Raw genomic sequence first — 17,928 nt, 5'->3', positions numbered from 1 at the left:
AAACGTAGGTTTGCCTTTCCTTAATCTTTCTTCTAAGATAAGTCGTAAGGTCAGTATTGCCTCACGTGTTCCAGTGTTTCTACGGAATCCAAACTGATCTTCCCCGAGGTTGGCTTCTACTAGTTTTTCCATTCGTCTGTAAAGAATTCGTGTTAGTATTTTGCAGCCGCGACTTATTAAGCTGATAGTTCGGTAATTTTCACATCTGTCAACACCTGCTTTCTTTGGGATTGGAATTATTATGTTCTTCTTGAAGTCTGAGGGTATTTCGCCTGTTTCATACATCTTGCTCACCAGAAGGTAGAGTTTTGTCAGGACTGGCTCTCCCACGGCCGTCAGTAGTTCCAATGGAATATTGTCTACTCCGGGGGCCTTGTTTCGACTCAGGTCTTTCAGTGCTCTGTCAAACTCTTCACGCAGTATCATATCTCCCATTTCATCTTCATCTACATCCTCTTCCATTTCCATAATATTGTCCTCAAGTACATCGCCCTTGTATAGACCCTCTATATACTCCTTCCACCTTTCTGCTTTCCCTTCTTTGCTTAGAACTGGGTTTCCATCTGAGCTCTTGATATTCATACAAGTCGTTCTCTTATCTCCAAAGGTCTCTTTAATTTTCCTGTAGGCCGTATCTATCTTACCCCTAGTGAGATAGGCCTCTACATCCTTACATTTGTCCTCTAGCCATCCCTGCTTAGCCATTTTGCACTTCCTGTCGATCTCATTTTTGAGACGTTTGTATTCCTTTTTGCCTGTTTCACTTACTGCATTTTTATATTTTCTCCTTTCATCAATCAAATTCAGTATTTCTTCTGTTACCCAAAGATTTCTACTAGCCCTCGTCTTTTTACCTACTTGATCCACTGCTGCCTTCACTACTTCATCCCTCAAAGCTACCCATTCTTCTTCTACTGTATTTCTTTCCCCCATTCCTGTCAATTGCTCCCTTATGCTCTCCCTGAATCTCTGTACAACCTCTGGTTCTTTTAGTTTATCCAGGTCCCATCTCCTTAAATTCCCACCTTTTTGCAGTTTCTTCAGTTTTAATCTACAGGTCATAACCAATAGATTGTGGTCAGAGTCCACATCTGCCCCTGGAAATGTCTTACAATTTAAAACCTGGTTCCTAAATCTCTGTCTTACCATTATATAATCTATCTGATACCTTTTAGTATCTCCAGGGTTCTTCCATGTATACAACCTTCTTTCATAATTTTTAAACCAAGTGTTAGTTATGATTATGTTGTGCTCTGTGCAAAATTCTACAAGGCGGCTTCCTCTTTCATTTCTGTCCCCCAATCCATATTCACCTACTATGTTTCCTTCTCTCCCTTTTCCTACACTCGAATTCCAGTCACCCATGACTATTAAATTTTCGTCTCCCTTCACAATCTGAATAATTTCTTATTTCATCATACATTTCTTCAATTTCTTCGTCATCTGCAGAGCTAGTTGGCATATAAACTTGTACTACTGTAGTAGGTGTGGGCTTCGTATCTATCTTGGCCATAATAATGCGTTCACTATGCTGTTTGTAGTAGCTTATCCGCATTCCTATTTTCCTATTCATTATTAAACCTACTCCTGCATTACCCCTATTTGATTTTGTGTTTATAACCCTGTAGTCACCTGACCAGAAGTCTTGTTCCTCCTGCCATCGAACTTCACTAATTCCCACTATATCTAACTTCAACCTATCCATTTCCCTTTTTAAATTTTCTAACCTACCTGCCCGATTAAGGGATATGACATTCCACGCTCCGATCCGTAGAACGCCAGTTTTCTTTCTCCTGATAACGACATCCTCTTGAGTAGTCCCCGCCCGGAGATCCGAATGGGGGACTATTTTACCTCCGGAATATTTTACCCAAGAGGACGCCATCATCATTTAATCATACAGTAAAGCTGCATGCCCTCGGGAAAAATTACGGCTGTAGTTTCCCCTTGCTTTCAGCCGTTCGCAGTACCAGCACAGCAAGGCCGTTTTGGTTATTGTTACAAGGCCAGATCAGTCAATCATCCAGACTGTTGCCCTTGCAACTACTGAAAAGGCTGCTGCCCCTCTTCAGGAACCACACGTTTGTCTGGCCTCTCAACAGATACCCCTCCGTTGTGGTTGCACCTACGGTACGGCTATCTGTATCGCTGAGGCACGCAAGCCTCCCCACCAACGGCAAGGTCCATGGTTCATCGGGGGGAGTGAATGAGTGTGTGAAGTAATATTTGAAGCATGGATAGCACACTAGTAGTGCAAACTGGAAACGCATATATTTTTAAACAAGAACACATACTGCCTGCTCTCTGTTTTTGATTGATTCTTATAGTTTCTGCAACATATTTATCCCATATACATATCCCTCAACGAAAGGAAAACACAGGAAATGCAATTACGTCCTGGCTAACAATCATAACACTGTGGAGAGACTTTTTGAACACCCCAAATTTTCCAGTCATAAAAAAAGCAGTTTATGATCGTCTGAAGCATTTCCACTTGCTAAGGCAGTTATTTTGTCTCTTGAAAGAATGAAGTCCTTTGTGCTGGACTCCTCAGCTGCTGCTAGGGTTGAATTTGGCAGACACCACCATAACAGACCAGTCTCACCAGTGCCAAACTAAAGATGTGGGAATATTTCTTTCACATGTCAGACTGTCGGTACTGCCGGATTATCACAGTCTTACTGTATTTTTGATCTTGGGGCTGCAGTTTACTAGTATTCCTAACTGACAATTATTGAATATTGAAACTCTGTTTTGCCCTTAAAGTGAGATTCATGTATAATCTTAAACTGACAGTTCATTTTCCACATAACAAACTATGACGTGACATCCAAAGTAGCACTGAAATTGGCAAAAAATAACATAAAATTTAGGAATAAGCACACTAAAATTGGCAAAACAGCAGCAAAATGGGCAAAAAACACCAAATTTGGCAAAAGAAGGTAACACCGAATTTGGCAAGATACCATTGGAACTGGAAAAAATAACATTGACAAAATTGGCACACACTGACATAAAGAATGTTGGAGGTAAAGCAAAAGAACAACTGTACAGTTTGTCTCTGAGGATGAAGCACTACCATTGTAATTAATAAAAAGTAACACTGTTGCCATACCTACCCTCCTTTAAAGGGGAACCAGTTTGGATTAAAAGAAGAAATAGGGATTAGGGTAGCTAAAATGCCTGTAGGAATTAGTTTAAGAAGAAGAATTGACCTACACAAGGATTTCGGTAAAGTATGCTGGAAGAAACTTGGAAAATTGAATAAAGCTAGAATAAACTGGACAGATAAAAGATAGGTTCTCAATGTGTACAAAAATAGGTATCAGTGTTATTAATGTAGAAATAAGAAGAGGTATTTGATAAGTCTGTCCATTTTCTCCATATTTATTTATTTATAAAAAGTGGCACCACATTGATCAAAATTAATTATAACCAAGTACTTCGTGTGTGGTTTGCTGATGGTGTAGCTGGTTTCACATGGTATATTCATTAAAAATTTTGTGACTGGCTGAAAATAAAGGCAAAAAAGACTAAATCAGTTGTTATAGATAAATCCAACAGTCAAGTAAGAGCAAACATTAACATAGGAAATATAATACTACTGCAAGTAAATCAGTTTTGATACTTGGAAAGTACAGTAACGGATGACAACAGAAAGATCGTGGATATTAAAAGAATTGCAACAGCCAACCAAACCTTTAGAAATAAGAGTAATTTAATAACGTTTTTTTCGCTTTCATTTAGGGTCATTAGGAACCTCATCAAGTAACTAAAAGGTATTTCTGGAAGCAGTACAAAAGTATTTATTCACTCTCTGGCCTCCTATCGTCTCTGCTGTTAAGCCCCTGTTCTGCTTTTGCTCATCATTAAAGCTCTTAAATTTGTTGATCAGTGATCTGTGCGAGGTCTATTCAAACCATTCTGGAACTCTGTCGACAAAATTTTTCTGCACTTACCTTTTACTTATTGTGCATGGACTCCTTCAAAATACTCTCTGCTGCAGTTGGTACAATTCTCCCAACACTGTTCCCCCTTCCAGAAGCAGTCTTGGGACATGTCTTGTTGGATCATGTGAAGCACCATCTGTGAATCTTCTTTTATCTCGTCTACCACTGCAGAGCTTCATCGTTTCAATAGGATTTTCAAAAAATGTCCATAGGGGCCAGGTGTGGAGAGTAAAGAAGATGAGCCAGCACAGTGATTTCGTTTTTCGCGCAATAGTGCATACCAACAGGGATGAATGTACAGGCATCTTATCGTGATACAAGAACCATGAATTGTCTCACCACATTTCAGGCTCTTTCCTTCTCACATTTTCTCACAGGTGTTGCAGCGCGTCCCCATAGTACCATCGATTAACAGTTTGTTGCTGTGGCATGAATTCATGATGAACTAATTGTTCAAAGCAAAGAAAACTATCATCATGACTTTGACATTTGACCTGGCCTGGTGAGGTTTCCCCCTCTGGTGATCCGTGTCCGATGTATACTCACATCTCACCACCAGCTATGATTCTCTTAAGGAACATCTCATTCCCATCTGTGCAATCCAAAAGCTCTTCACAGATTGCGAGGCAAAGGCTTTTCTGGTCTTGGCTCGTGAGCCATGGGATGAACTTGGCAGCAACACGATACAGTCCAAGATGCTGTGTCAGGATTTCATGACATGATCCAACTGAAATGTTACATTCTTCTGAAATCTCATGGACAGTCTGTCTTTGATTGGCACTCACGATTTCATTCATGTTCCTGACATTATCGTCACCAGTAGGTGTCGAAGGGCATCCTGAACGAGGGTCATCTTTAACTTCCACCCAGCCATTGTTAAACTGTGTTAGTCATTTGTAACATTGAATAGGGCTTAAGCACTCATCACCTTAGGCTTCATGCATCATTTGGTGTGTCTCTGGAAATGTTTTCTTGAGTTTCACACTAAATTTAATGCAGATGCGTTTGCCCTCTAACTCTGCCATCTGTAAATTATTAAACTGTGCGACACAGTGTTCTACTCGATACCACGCTGAACAATAACTAACAGAAATACAACAGTGAAACTTTTGTCAGTTATACATTAAACGCAGGCGCGTGCAGGGATGCCAACCGCATTTCACTCCCAACACACTATTGGCGCAAAATTATGAATGTTCCGGAATTTTTTGAACAGACCTTGTACTTTGATCAGTTAGAGATGTCCTCTTCATTCACTCTAATGCTCTTGAGGTCCTAATTTACTAACAATTCATATAGGTGCAAGAAAGAAACTCATCAAGATATTTATTTGGAACATTTTAGGCTATTGCTGTGAAAGATGGGCCCTGGGAAAATAGACACAAAATTAGAAGGAATAAAGGTGTGGATATGGAGAAGAGCCACAAAAACATCTTGTAATGCAAAAAAAAATCCAGTTAACAGATATTGGAAGAAATTTAACAGAAAATGACATTGAGTAACACGATACAGAGAAGAAAAATCGAATTAACTGGACACACAATGCAACATATGAGCTTCATAAAATAAGTCTTAGAAGGAAATAGCTTAGAAAAAATCAAGAGACAGCCAAAAAAAAATCCATATTGCAAAGCAAAATGTTGTCAATGGAATGAAGTGCAGCAACTACAACCAAGTGCCAAAGATAATGAGAGATGGAGAAGGATGGTTACATCAACAAGGTTTTGCCTTTTGTGTCTGATGCTGGCCCTGTCTGCGTCATCATGCAGCAAATACATTACTACAAATTGAGCACATTGCAACTTGTTCCAGATGGTAGCAGATGGCTTTAAATTCAGTCACACATGTCTCATTAATTGAAGATACCTACATGTTACAGTTTATGTGATCTGAACAACAACTCAGTGGGTTTTTGCTCCAAATAAGGCATAAATTAATTTCAGTTTTTATCGGAGACACCAGCTGGTGAAACAGGTATGGGTGGGGAAAGCCTGACACACATTGTAATGTGGTTAAATTGGAAGTTTCTTGCAAGTGTGAAAGTTTTGTTACCTCCAAAAGGCTGTACATATCACCATTCCATATTCTACATCTACATTTATACTCCGCAAGCCTCCCAACGGTGTGTGGTGGAGGGCACTTTACGTGCCACTGTCATTACCTCCCTTTTCTGTTCTAGTGGTTCGCGGGAAGAACGACTGTCTGAAAGCCTCCGTGCGCGCTCGAATCTCTCTAATTTTACATTCGTGATCTCCTCGGGAGGTATAAGTAGGGGGAAGCAATATATTCGATACCTCATGCAGAAACGCACCCTCTCGAAACCTGGCGAGCAAGCTACACTGCGATGCAGAGCGCCTCTCTTGCAGAGTCTCCCACTTGAGTTTGCTAAACATCTCCGTAACGCTATCACGGTTACCAAATAACCCTGTGACGAAATGCGCCGCTCTTCTTTGGATCTTCTCTATCTCCTCCGTCAACCCGATATGGTACGAATCCCACACTGATGAGCAATACTCAAGTATAGGTCGAACGAGTGTTTTGTAAGCCACCTCCTTTGTTGATGGACTACATTTTCTAAGGACTCTCCCAATGAATCTCAACCTGGTACCCGCCTTACCAACAATTAATTTTGTATGATCATTCCACTTCAAATTGTTCCGCACGCATACTCCCAGATATTTTACAGAAGTAACCGCTACCAGTGTTTGTTCCGCTATCATATAATCATACAATAAAGGGTCCTTCTTTCTATGTATTCACAATACATTACATTTGTCTATGTTACGGGTCAGTTGCCACTCCCTGCACCAAGTGCCTATCCGTTGCAGATCTTCCTGCATTTCGCTACAATTTTCTAATGCTGCAACTTCTCTGTATACTACAGCATCATCCGCGAAAAGCCACATGGAACTTCCGACACTATCTATATTTCCTCTCTTCTTTCTAATTTGTATGTTCATCATTTCAATTTATTTTAGTGATTGGTAAGTTGACATAACAATGTTCTCTCAGTTATTGTTGTCGGTCAATATATTTGCTTTCTTGATATCACATTCCTATTTGGGGAGCAAAATAACTGATGATGGTCGAAGTAGAGAAGATATAAAATGTAGACTGGCAATGGCAAGGAAAGTGTTTCTGAAGAAGAGAAATTTGTTAACATCAAGTATAGATTTAAGTGTCAGGAAGTCGTTTCTGAAAGTATTTGTATGGAGTGTAGCCATGTATGGAAGTGAAACATGGACGATAAATAGTTTGGACAAGAAGAGAATAGAAGCTTTCAAAATGTGGTGCTACAGAAGAATGCTGAAGATTAGATGGGTAGATCACATAACTAATGACGAGGTATTGAATAGAATTGTGGAGAAGAGGAGTTTGTGGCACAACTTGACAAGAAGAAGGGGACCGGTTGGTAGGACATGTCCTGCGGCATCAAGGGATCACAAATTTAGCATGGAGGGTAAAAATCGTAGAGGGAGACCAAGAGATGAATACACTAAGCAGATTCAGAAGGATGTAGGATGCAGTAAGTACTGGGAGATGAAGAAGCTTGCACAGGATAGGGTAGCATGGAGAGCTGCATCACACCAGTCTCAGGACTGAAGACCACAACAATATCAATTTTCTGAGATACCTTCAAAGATACGGCTTGTATGCAGGTCACAAGAGTCAATATTGTGGTCAGTCAGTATTAACACTATTGAAATGTCATTTCTCAGCAGTAATTACTAGTACATTTTCAGCCATTGAACCAGTATTATCCTCTTGCTTTCCAAAGACCTGATGAACATGGCAGTAGAAAAATTTCCATCTGTGTAAAAGTATAAGTAGAGCACACTAATTGTTGATTGAAGTCTCCTAAAACAGTTGGAGATGTTTATAACATGGCAGAAAAAGGATAAGATAGACAAGTCTCTCAAGCAGCGGGAAGTTAAAAAAGGTGACCTGTAGAAATATCAAATAGTGTGTTCCTCACATCATATGAATGAATTTCACAGTTTCTAGCAAGTATTACTATTTTAAACAATCCCGGCAGCTTGCTATAAATATGTAGAATCTTGCTGGCTTCTTGCCTTTCCATTGTTAGAATCTTGCAGTTATGCATTTTTATAGTCTCCAGAATGTGGTGGAAAATTAACATAATGTTGGATTGAACCACATGGATATCAGCTGTTGTGGATTGAACCACACGGATATCAGCTGTTGTGGATTGAACCACACGGATATCAGCTGTTGAAATCTGTCTCCCTCGATGGCCATAGACAGTGGTCTTGTATGTGTGAGTTGTGCTTGTGTGAATGTGTATTGTCTTCTTCCGAAGGAGGCCTTTTGGCTGAAAGCTCACTTGTTCAACAGTCGTTTTGTTGGGCCTTTCTGCGACTCAACGTCTCTGCAATGTGGTGCGTAGCAGTCTATTCTTTTCATAGTATTGAAATCTTTATTTGCCGTTTTGTCTATAAAAAGCATAGTGTTTAGGTCAAATCTGTTTCTGACTTACCAGAATGCACACAGTAAAATTGACATTCCGTTAGAAGTGCTGTAAAAAGTTATCATTTGTTTGCTGTTTTTGTTTTTGAGCATTTGTTCAGAGATTATCGTATTGACTGTAGGAGAAATAGATAAGAAAGGTTCTTATGAAAAAGTTAGAATGGAGAAGAAAAGCAACGTCCAGTTTGGGGCTGACATAGTTGCAGGAGGGTGAAAGGGGAGGAGGCTGGTGAAGAACTATTCATCCAAGTGGATACTTCGTGTATGATCATTCCTGCAAAGAGTTCTGTACAGTGATCACTGTGAGGTCAGTACATGATGACCTATTTTTTACTTCTGGCATCTGCTTTTGATGAGTGAAGAAATGCTGGGCTGGAATACTGTTTATTAGCCATATCTTTGACGGAGAAAACACAAGCTCCCCTTTTGCATATTGAGTGGTGCTTATTTGTTGTTGGTTAACAGATGTGAGAGGAATGTTAAGTTTGCATATTGTGATAAGACATGGGAGATGTGTTTCTGACGTCCTTTGAGTGTCACTTCTTCTAACTCTAAATTATCCACCTTCCCCAGTACCTTGTTTGTTTGTTTGTTCGTGTGTGTGTGTGTGTGTGTGTGTGTGTGTGTGTGTGTGTGTTTCACTTGTGTGAGTATACGTGTTGTTTTCTGCTCCAGGAGGAGGACTTTCTTATCTTAAAGATAAAAGTTTAGCTTGTCTTTTCAGTGTTTCTGTCAGTGACTCAGCACCACCTCTACATGGTGATTAGCAATCTGTCCTTTTCATAATGTTGTTATTCCATCCTGGTTTTTCCATTGACAGATTATATTAAGATCATTTTATAGATTTTAGTGAAGAGAAAGTGAAAAAATTGTGATAATGGAAGTGCAAGAATTTGATGCAGTACATTGTGTGTGTCAGGTTTTAAAAAAACCTCTTATATATGAGTGGGGGGGGGGGGGGGTGCAGTGGAATAAATAATATGTTAAACAGTAAATTAATAAGATTATTAAGAAGTATCAAATATGTACAAAAACTGAAATTTTCTGTTGGGACCTGAACTTAGTTCGAGGTTTTTCTTGTTTTTTGTTGATATCAAACTCTCCTCTTTCTCTAGTTATGTCTATGGTAAAGTGGTTGCCTTCTTTTGGCCATAGTCTTAATGTTTCAATTCAGCACTTCGCTTTCAGGTGAGGTTCACTGTCTCAATGCCTGTTAATCATCACCCCTTTTCACCCTTGATGGTTTTACATTCTTCTGCATGTTCTGTTAGAGACTGGAACTGTATGGGTTTGTTACTGCTGTCCTACACAACATCCATCATTTATTCTTACTGAAAGCTCAATTGCCAGAATGATAATCATAATTGTGGTACTATATTAGAAACATCAGCACTGTTAGGAATTTCATTTTGTGATCTAATAGTAGTTGCTTCAGCATGTGACTTCATTGAAGCTTCCATCTGATATTCCCATCTCATAATACGGAAGAGAAGCAATGACTGTCTGGCCCCTCTCCCCGCCATCTGGGCTAACTAGCAATAGCTGACCACACCTTTATCGTACTATTTACCTTCCATCAGTTAATAGCACCTCAGTCTGATCACACTTTAACTAATCCACACTACATGCATATTTCTAGTCCATGCAGGGACATCCTATGATGCATTTTGCTGGAAGAAACTTTCAACTTTTTCGTACAATAAACATTACCATTATATAAAAGCTACTTGTTTTAATGGAATTTCCTACATAATCAAATTTTTGAGCTCTATTTTTATGCCTCACTCAACTCACATTTTATGATGTGTGAACAGGGGGATTAACAGATCCATCTGTGACCTGCATGAAAGTTTTAAAAGTAACTTAACAAATTTTGCTGACTTATTTAGTGAAATTTGTAGATCAGATTGTTTTAAATTCAAGAACACAAGCTTTGTATGAATTATTTTCTGATGATTCTAGAAGAAATAGGTGGCATTTAAATTAAAACCTGTGTTATTTATAACACAATGACTGTTTTCTTTATCATGTTGTACATAATAAGTTGACATTGTGTACAGAATTACATTTTGATGCTCTAGGCTGTACATAGGATGATAGTTGTGAAGGTGGATTGCCAGTCATCTGTAGAGCTGAAGTTGGAGAAAATTATAAATGTACAGATGGAGTGCTTTAGTGGAACTCTTCTCCTATAAGTCTGTCTTCATCAGTTTCAAGTTATTAGAAAGAATTGTTTAATAGGAATGTTGAAAAATCATTATCCATTCAAAATGACTACGCGTTACTTGCAACTGTTTGCTTAAGATGACTGGTGGTATCTCTCACCACAGATGTGTATGCGCTTCTGAATTCTACAGTGTCTCAAGTTGAGTGTACAGTCTCATTTTATTACTTGTCTTAATTATGTTTTAGCAATAATACATGCTTCTGGGTTTTATTCTTTCAGAACTTCCATTAACTTGGCTTTTTCTTGGCACATCTTGAGCATGAATGTATATCACATGCATTGGGGTTTAAATTATTTCGTAACTTTTTTTTTTTTCCAAAAGTGTTCCATTTGAAGCTTCAGTAGGTTTACCATAAGTAAAAAAAATCAGAATTTTTAAACTTAATTAAATTAATCAGTATATTCACATGTCATTTAGTCCTAGGTTAATAAAAATAATTTTGAGTGAATTCATTCAGTCGGGGCTTCCTTCCATGTTACAAAATAAAGAATGTGCATGCAGATTGTACATCATATGTATTGGTTTATTGTATTTGAGATACTGCTGTGAAAAGTATTGTTATTAGTATAATAATATGTACCTAATTTAATTTTAGATACCATTTTAAAACACACAGAGAGAGAGAATGAAATATGGTTGTTTCTGCTGCACAAGGCAAAATCGGAGGACTTCTTTCTTTGTGTAGTGCAGCCTCCATATAAATACAGAACACAGGCTAGAAAACACAAAATAATTAAAAAATGTACAAGCGGTTTCCATCCTAGAACTGTAAAAGAAAACATTTGCCAGCCATCAGTTAGCTATTTTTTTAGAAATAATTGGACGATTTAAAAGGTTGGGAATTCTTACTCTGAACTTCATGTCCTTTCCATTGGCGTGAGAATAGTACTTACATATTCTTTGGGCAGGGTGCCGTTGTTATTATAAATCATCATCAAAATATTTCCCCAATTATTTGTTGTAGACGAGTTTAATATCCACTGGTTATTTCCTTTATAATAAATTTGTTATGATTGCTGTCAATTTCAGTTCAGAGTAATTTAAAATATTCCTGAAATTTGAAATTTACATAATAATATTTATTAAATAATTGTTTCACGTAGCTTGTAAATTATGTTTTTGGAGTCATCATGTAGGAGCAGGTATTTTCTTGCATATGAAAACAATCACTTAACTTCATATCGCATAACTCCAGTCAGTATTCCTTAACAGTTCACATCAGGTGTGCTTTGTTTTTGTAATATCAATGTACATTTTCTTGATCTTCACAAGCATACATAACTGAGTCAAATGACTTAATCACTGGAATTTGCTAGGTCATCCGTCACTTCGATCATCTATCATATGGTTTTCTCACTTGTTGATGCATTCTTGAACAGGTACCTGGGGAACGGAAAGGTGTGCAGCAACCACCACAACAGCAGCTGCCACCACAACAGCAACATCAACACCAACATGCATTAAGACGATGGGAAGGAGCTCCTGTGATGTATCCTCCTCAACCATTGGTGCATGGTCCATCTCCTTGCCTGACATGTTTTGTGCCAATGACGTCGACAGCAAGGTTTCAGCAACAACAACTGCATCAGCATCATCCAGGGCCTATGTACTGCATGGCTCATAAATTGCAGACTTTGGTCCTTGAAGATGGACATGGCCGATCTGGTGGTAGTAGTGGTGGTGGGACATCTGACAGCTCTAGCAATGGGCATTCACCACCTGACACACCATCAGCACCTAATGCACCTCACTGGGATCGCAGTAAGCTACTATCTCTTTTTATTTTTGTAATACATACAAAATGGCTGCAAACTTAATTACTTACTTCTTTATGTAATTGGACAACTTCCATTTTTCTAGTTTAGTATTTACAGTTTGCAAGCTGAACTGTGTGGAGCTTTCTCAGTATTGAAATTCAGAGAGATTTGAGGTAGATATAGAAGCAAAGAAACCCCTACATAGGAAGTGTTTGTGTACATTGTACCTATTGTGCTTTCTCATTGCCTTAGAATGCATATTCTCTCCTTAATTGCGAAAGGTCTTATTTCACCACCTGTATATCCGTTTCCTTCCTTTCATGACTCTGGCATATTTGACTCGGCATTGATACTGACCGCTTGTGCCTTTACCAGATCTTGAAACACTTGCTATTATTTTTTTGTTCCTTAAGCTTTGTAAACATGGTTTTCTGTTCATGTTACTATTGCAATGTCAACTACTAAGCAGAAATTGATGGAATAAGACATGCAGCAAATCAAAATAAGTTAATGGCTAAAACTAATCTTAAAAAGATGCAGTTTGAGTGATTAACTTATATGACATAAGATGTGAACTACTGGTCATTTTAATAAGAATGTAGTTCAAAATTTAGCTAAGCTGTAGTTTGACTCAATTTGTAGAGTGGATTAGCCCTTATTGCAAATCTCACATTCACAAATCTATTATTCATACTTGTATCGTCTGTAAAGTGCCCATACACATTTCAAACCATATAATTTAGTTTGTACCTACAGAATGTATTTTAAACTCATATCTAGACGTCATCATCATCAGCAGCAGCAGCAGCAGCAGGAGCAGCAGCAGCAGTTATGCTCATTGCTGATTGTTGTGAGACACATAAAACAAGTGTCTCCATCTCGGACAGTCACCAGTTTCTTAGAGCTTGCTGAAGAGGTGGACTGGAGGTCATCTTGATTTGATTTATCCTCCTGCTCACTGATTTTCTCCTTATATATAGACATTATAAAGCTGCAGCTCACGTGTATGGAATGAAAAGGCCAATTAATAGCCTAAAGCAAAGGGGAAAATTATGTCCATTCATAGTCAAGTTCTGTGACTTTTGCTGTGACAGGGTCAACATTTTGACACACACACACACACACACACACACACACACAGTTGGCAGTTCTTGCACTGAAATCACAGGAGAAGAGAAGGGCTCATATCACCTGGTGGCACAGTTCGAACATCACACCACTGGAACATCTGCTTAATTGCTCAACAGGTACACAATCAGCTTCCACAACAGAATGATAACTGACAATGAGTTCATCTCATTTATTATGCATAAAAGGATTGCTACTCATTTTTGTTACTTAATATTAATTGAGATAAATATGATTTAACCGAATTCCTTCAGAGACTCTGCATCTGAGTTTACTATAAACCACCTGAAACCACTTCTACACATTTGAAATGTACCCCTACCCCATCCAGATAATTTATTTTGGAAACAGTATATTAGAATATGGAATCATAGGTGCAAAGTAAGTTATTTTCTGTGGTTAACACAGAATGAACTAGCAAAAAGAAGAATATTAAACTATAAGCAAATGAGAAAAAAATTGCAAAGGTCGTGAAAACATTAAAAGATGTCGTGTCACTTATAACAGCTGCAGATCTGTGTGGGATGTGCTATTTTTATATAACATATTATGAAACATTAATGTAGTGGATATTAAGATGAGTGGTAGTAATTGGACACCAAGGTTACCAGATTGTTACCATTCAAAGTACACAAGTCAGCAGGTTTTCAGTGCAGATGAAAAATGAAAGCTATAGGATTACATTATTAAAAATATAACTATCGACTTACTTATTTACAAATATGACAGGTTGTATATCAATATGCAAAACAGCTATGCTCAAGCATACAAAGGAGTTGGTTTGCAAAGGGGTTGGTGGAACTACTTGTTAACTGCTTGTGAGGCTTTCCAGAGTATGACAGAAAATGTGAGCCGACTAATCCTTTCGAAATTGAAGATTAACTAACACTTTCTTCTTCCAGCAGTTTCAAATAAAATAGCTGGAACTGGCTGGGTCAAAGATTTCATAAGCTGGTATCAACAGCTAACCTTCTGAAAATTTAAACAAACTGCCACATTAGTTTTTGGTTACTATAAGCAAGCTATTCATTTATATGGTTGTAACCGGTTCTTTGCATGGAGAACTGAATGATGCAGTTGAATGTGAATTTCGCTCCAGCAATGAAAATCCATCTATTCTGAGCTACAGTCCTAGACCTACAGCAGAAAAAACGTAGAATCATAGACAAACACAAGTGGAGGATGCATGAAAAAGGTAGCAGTAAAAAGTAAAACTGAGAGACAAAAAAAAGAGGAAAATCAGTAATATGAACATAAAAAATAGTGAATTGAAACGTGGAAACCTTTAAAATATTGGAGGGAAAACAAAAAGATATTTTAAAGGAAATGTAATCTGGAAAAAATAAACAAATAATTAAATGTAAGGCTGCAAGGTAAGATATATTGGATGTATATTGTGATACTGAAGCTCTCTGACAAGATAAATCAGATTGTGAGATAACAAATTAAAAATTACACCAATTTAAGGACCAAATACTAGATTTTGAACCTGTAGGTAGTGTGCAGGAAATAACAACATAGTCGAATTGTAGGGCAAGATGAAGAAAAATTCACTTGTATCCATAGGTACATTATAAGCTTATTATATGACAAATATATTTTTAGTTGATTTAAAAATTACAAGAACTGATTTTATTTAGGTGTTGAAAGGCATCCCATTCTCTATTGAAAACTTCCTCATGGTAGAGGTGTATTTCAACAAAAGTGTTTAGCTGAGATGTAAAATTTGACCTTTTGTTTACTGCTAAGAACTCTGATTAAAATTTGCAAGTTGTCCAACATACTATGGTTACTAATAGTACTGATTAACACACACACACACACACACACACACACACACACAGAGTGTACTCCCAGTTACTTGTGTACTGATTATTTCAATTTGCGGATTGCTTGTGCATCTAAAAAAAGAAAGGAAAAAAACGTGTCATGCACACGGGGACCAGCAGAGTGGGTCGCCGGCTGCTGTGAGCATATGACAGAAAATGTGACCCAACCAATCCTTCCGAAATTGGAGGTTAACACTTTCTTCTTCCAGCTGTTTTCAAATAATATAGCTGGAACTGGCTTGGCATAAGTCCACTAGCAAGTAAACTCCACAGGTTCCATGTACTTGCAGAATAGTGGGAGCAGTTTCTTGCACCTTACTGTAAGTTCTTGCTGAACTTGCAAGTTGCTGGGAGTTTTCTCAAACTTACGGAAATTTTGTGTGTTCAATAATGGCGTAACAATGTCATTGTCAAAAAGAAGAAAGACAGAAACAAACTGAAAGTGTGTACCATGGGAACTCATAAACATGCATACTTGGCCACCATCGGCCAAAGGAAGTGCGATAAAATTTACTGACTACTTTGTTTCACCAGAGGGGAAAGTAGAATGGTGGTGGAGATGTCTGTATATTTTAGCTTATTTTTAATTTTGGCATAAACATAAATGTGTTATGCTTATAATAAGTAATGTTTGCAAAATTTGAAGAGGAATTAAAAGTCCATCTGTTAATCATCTAGCTCACAGCAATTTTGTGTCCTGTTTATGAATGCATTAGATTTGTAATAAAAGTAAAAATACTGTCTTCAAAAGATGAAGAATGATTAAAAGGTAACCTCTTGGTAACACAGCTTGCAGCATTTTTCTATCCTGGTTTCAAATATTTTATTGTACAACAGAAAGAGATTTTAAAAAATTGCTTATGGCATTCTCATAAAGTTTTTAATCTGAGCGAAGTCCTCTGGCTTTTAATTCATTCAGTAGTGTTTCTTGATAAATATGTACTCCTCTGTATCAATTTCCTCACCCAAATATTTCTTCTTTTCCTAACTTGTTGATTTTTCTCATAATTTTTGTTCAATACAACACTGTAAACATCCACTTGCTGATCTCACGACATGTCTCTAGTGGAAAAACTTCTGAAGATACTTGCGGCAAGTTGCTGAAATTAACTTGCCCAAGCAACTTGCAGAAGCAAAGTTGCGTATGTTTTTGTTATAATGTAAACATCTCAGCAAGTGTTTGCAGAAATTATTTTTGGAAGTTCATTGTCTGTGGACAAGGGCCTGAAGGCAAAGGTGCTGGGCTGTGCCTGAGCACATGCAGACGTCAGTTCCTGATGCTGTCGCTACTACCCATCCAGTGGACATCGTCCCAAATACATGTTTGAAAACATCTCAGTTTTTTGTGTTTTTTGATTATTCTGCATCTTCTCCCCCACATTACCCCGAATAATCGAGAATATATTGCAGATATTAATGTTTCATGTGAAAAGATTATAACCAAAATTTGTTAAAATTTGCCCCCCTCCCCCTCCATCATTCTTGCAGGATTGATGGTAGACAATGTGAACTCTTTAAATGGAAAAGCAGCATACTTTCAGAGAACACATAGCAGAGGAAGTGTTTTTATTTTGAACATATCCCAAAATACTGTTTAAAAAAATGTACAGCATTGATAAGTATACATTTTGAGCAGACTTCCATAAAACTTAGACTGTTTGCAAAGCAACAAGCCATAGGTTTTCAAATCCAAGTGGAAGATTTTTGCCAAGGAAACTGTTTACTACACAGGAGTAAGAGTATGACTCCAATTAATATTGCCATGATTCAGTGCAACAAATGGGTGGTTCTTTTTATTGTGCCACACTAATTGCAAATCACTAAGACAAACTTAAGGCTAGGATAAATGATTAATGTAAGGAAGGTACAGGTTGGACCTCTTGTTGGTTGTCCCAACTAATCATGCAGTGACTGATACCTTCCCATCTCCTTGCTCATTATTAAGATATGTAAAATTAAGTAACCTCTTGTGCTGTATGTTTTGGTGTTGTTTTCATTCTTGAATTTCATAGTTTAAGATTCTATTTGTCTGTTTCTTATATAAATGTCCGGTTATGTTATGACTGGGGACCTGGAAATGTGGCATTTGCTGTTGGTAAAATTAGCATCTGTTTTGGAAAAAAAACAGTGGTTGTGAATAAAATAACCAGCTGAAAAAATTTCATGTTGGAGCACAAAAAATACAAATGTACTCCTCTTTAAAACGCTCTGACAGGAAAATGGAGAATCAGCTGCCCTCAGTCCTCATTCCACCTTCCTCACCAAAAATTCTGGCATGCAAACATATTTACATTCCTTCAACATAGAAAATTCTAAATCCTTGTACCCAGTCTCTCTTTTTAGTGAAGACTTCACACTCAGCATCTCTCTCTCTCACCGCCACTGTCTATACATGTCTTTCTCCCACTATCTCATCTTTATCCTGTTTTTTCTCCTGCTGTCGAAGTCTTCATATATATATATATCACCTCACTCACTCACTCTTCCTTACCACTGTCTCCTTTCTGCCACTTTCACTGTCTCTTTTTCCCACTGCTGTTGTCTGTGT

At 37.8% G+C, this 17,928-nt stretch overlaps 1 protein-coding gene across 2 annotated transcripts in view; it reads left to right on the top strand.

The window, feature by feature from the left end:
- LOC124776408 (nascent polypeptide-associated complex subunit alpha, muscle-specific form) overlaps positions 1-17,928 on the top strand; it is a 69,496-nt gene that overhangs the window by 39,910 nt on the left and 11,658 nt on the right. For both annotated transcript variants that reach the window (XM_047251391.1, XM_047251392.1), the window contains exon 5: positions 12,046-12,427. In XM_047251391.1, the coding sequence (XP_047107347.1) occupies positions 12,046-12,427 (382 nt within the window). The remainder of the gene's footprint in view (positions 1-12,045; positions 12,428-17,928) is intronic.

This window comes from Schistocerca piceifrons, chromosome 2 (assembly GCF_021461385.2).
Source record: "Schistocerca piceifrons isolate TAMUIC-IGC-003096 chromosome 2, iqSchPice1.1, whole genome shotgun sequence".
NCBI classification, from domain to species: Eukaryota; Metazoa; Arthropoda; class Insecta; order Orthoptera; family Acrididae; genus Schistocerca; species Schistocerca piceifrons.
This window is presented reverse-complemented; position numbering and strand designations above follow the sequence as displayed.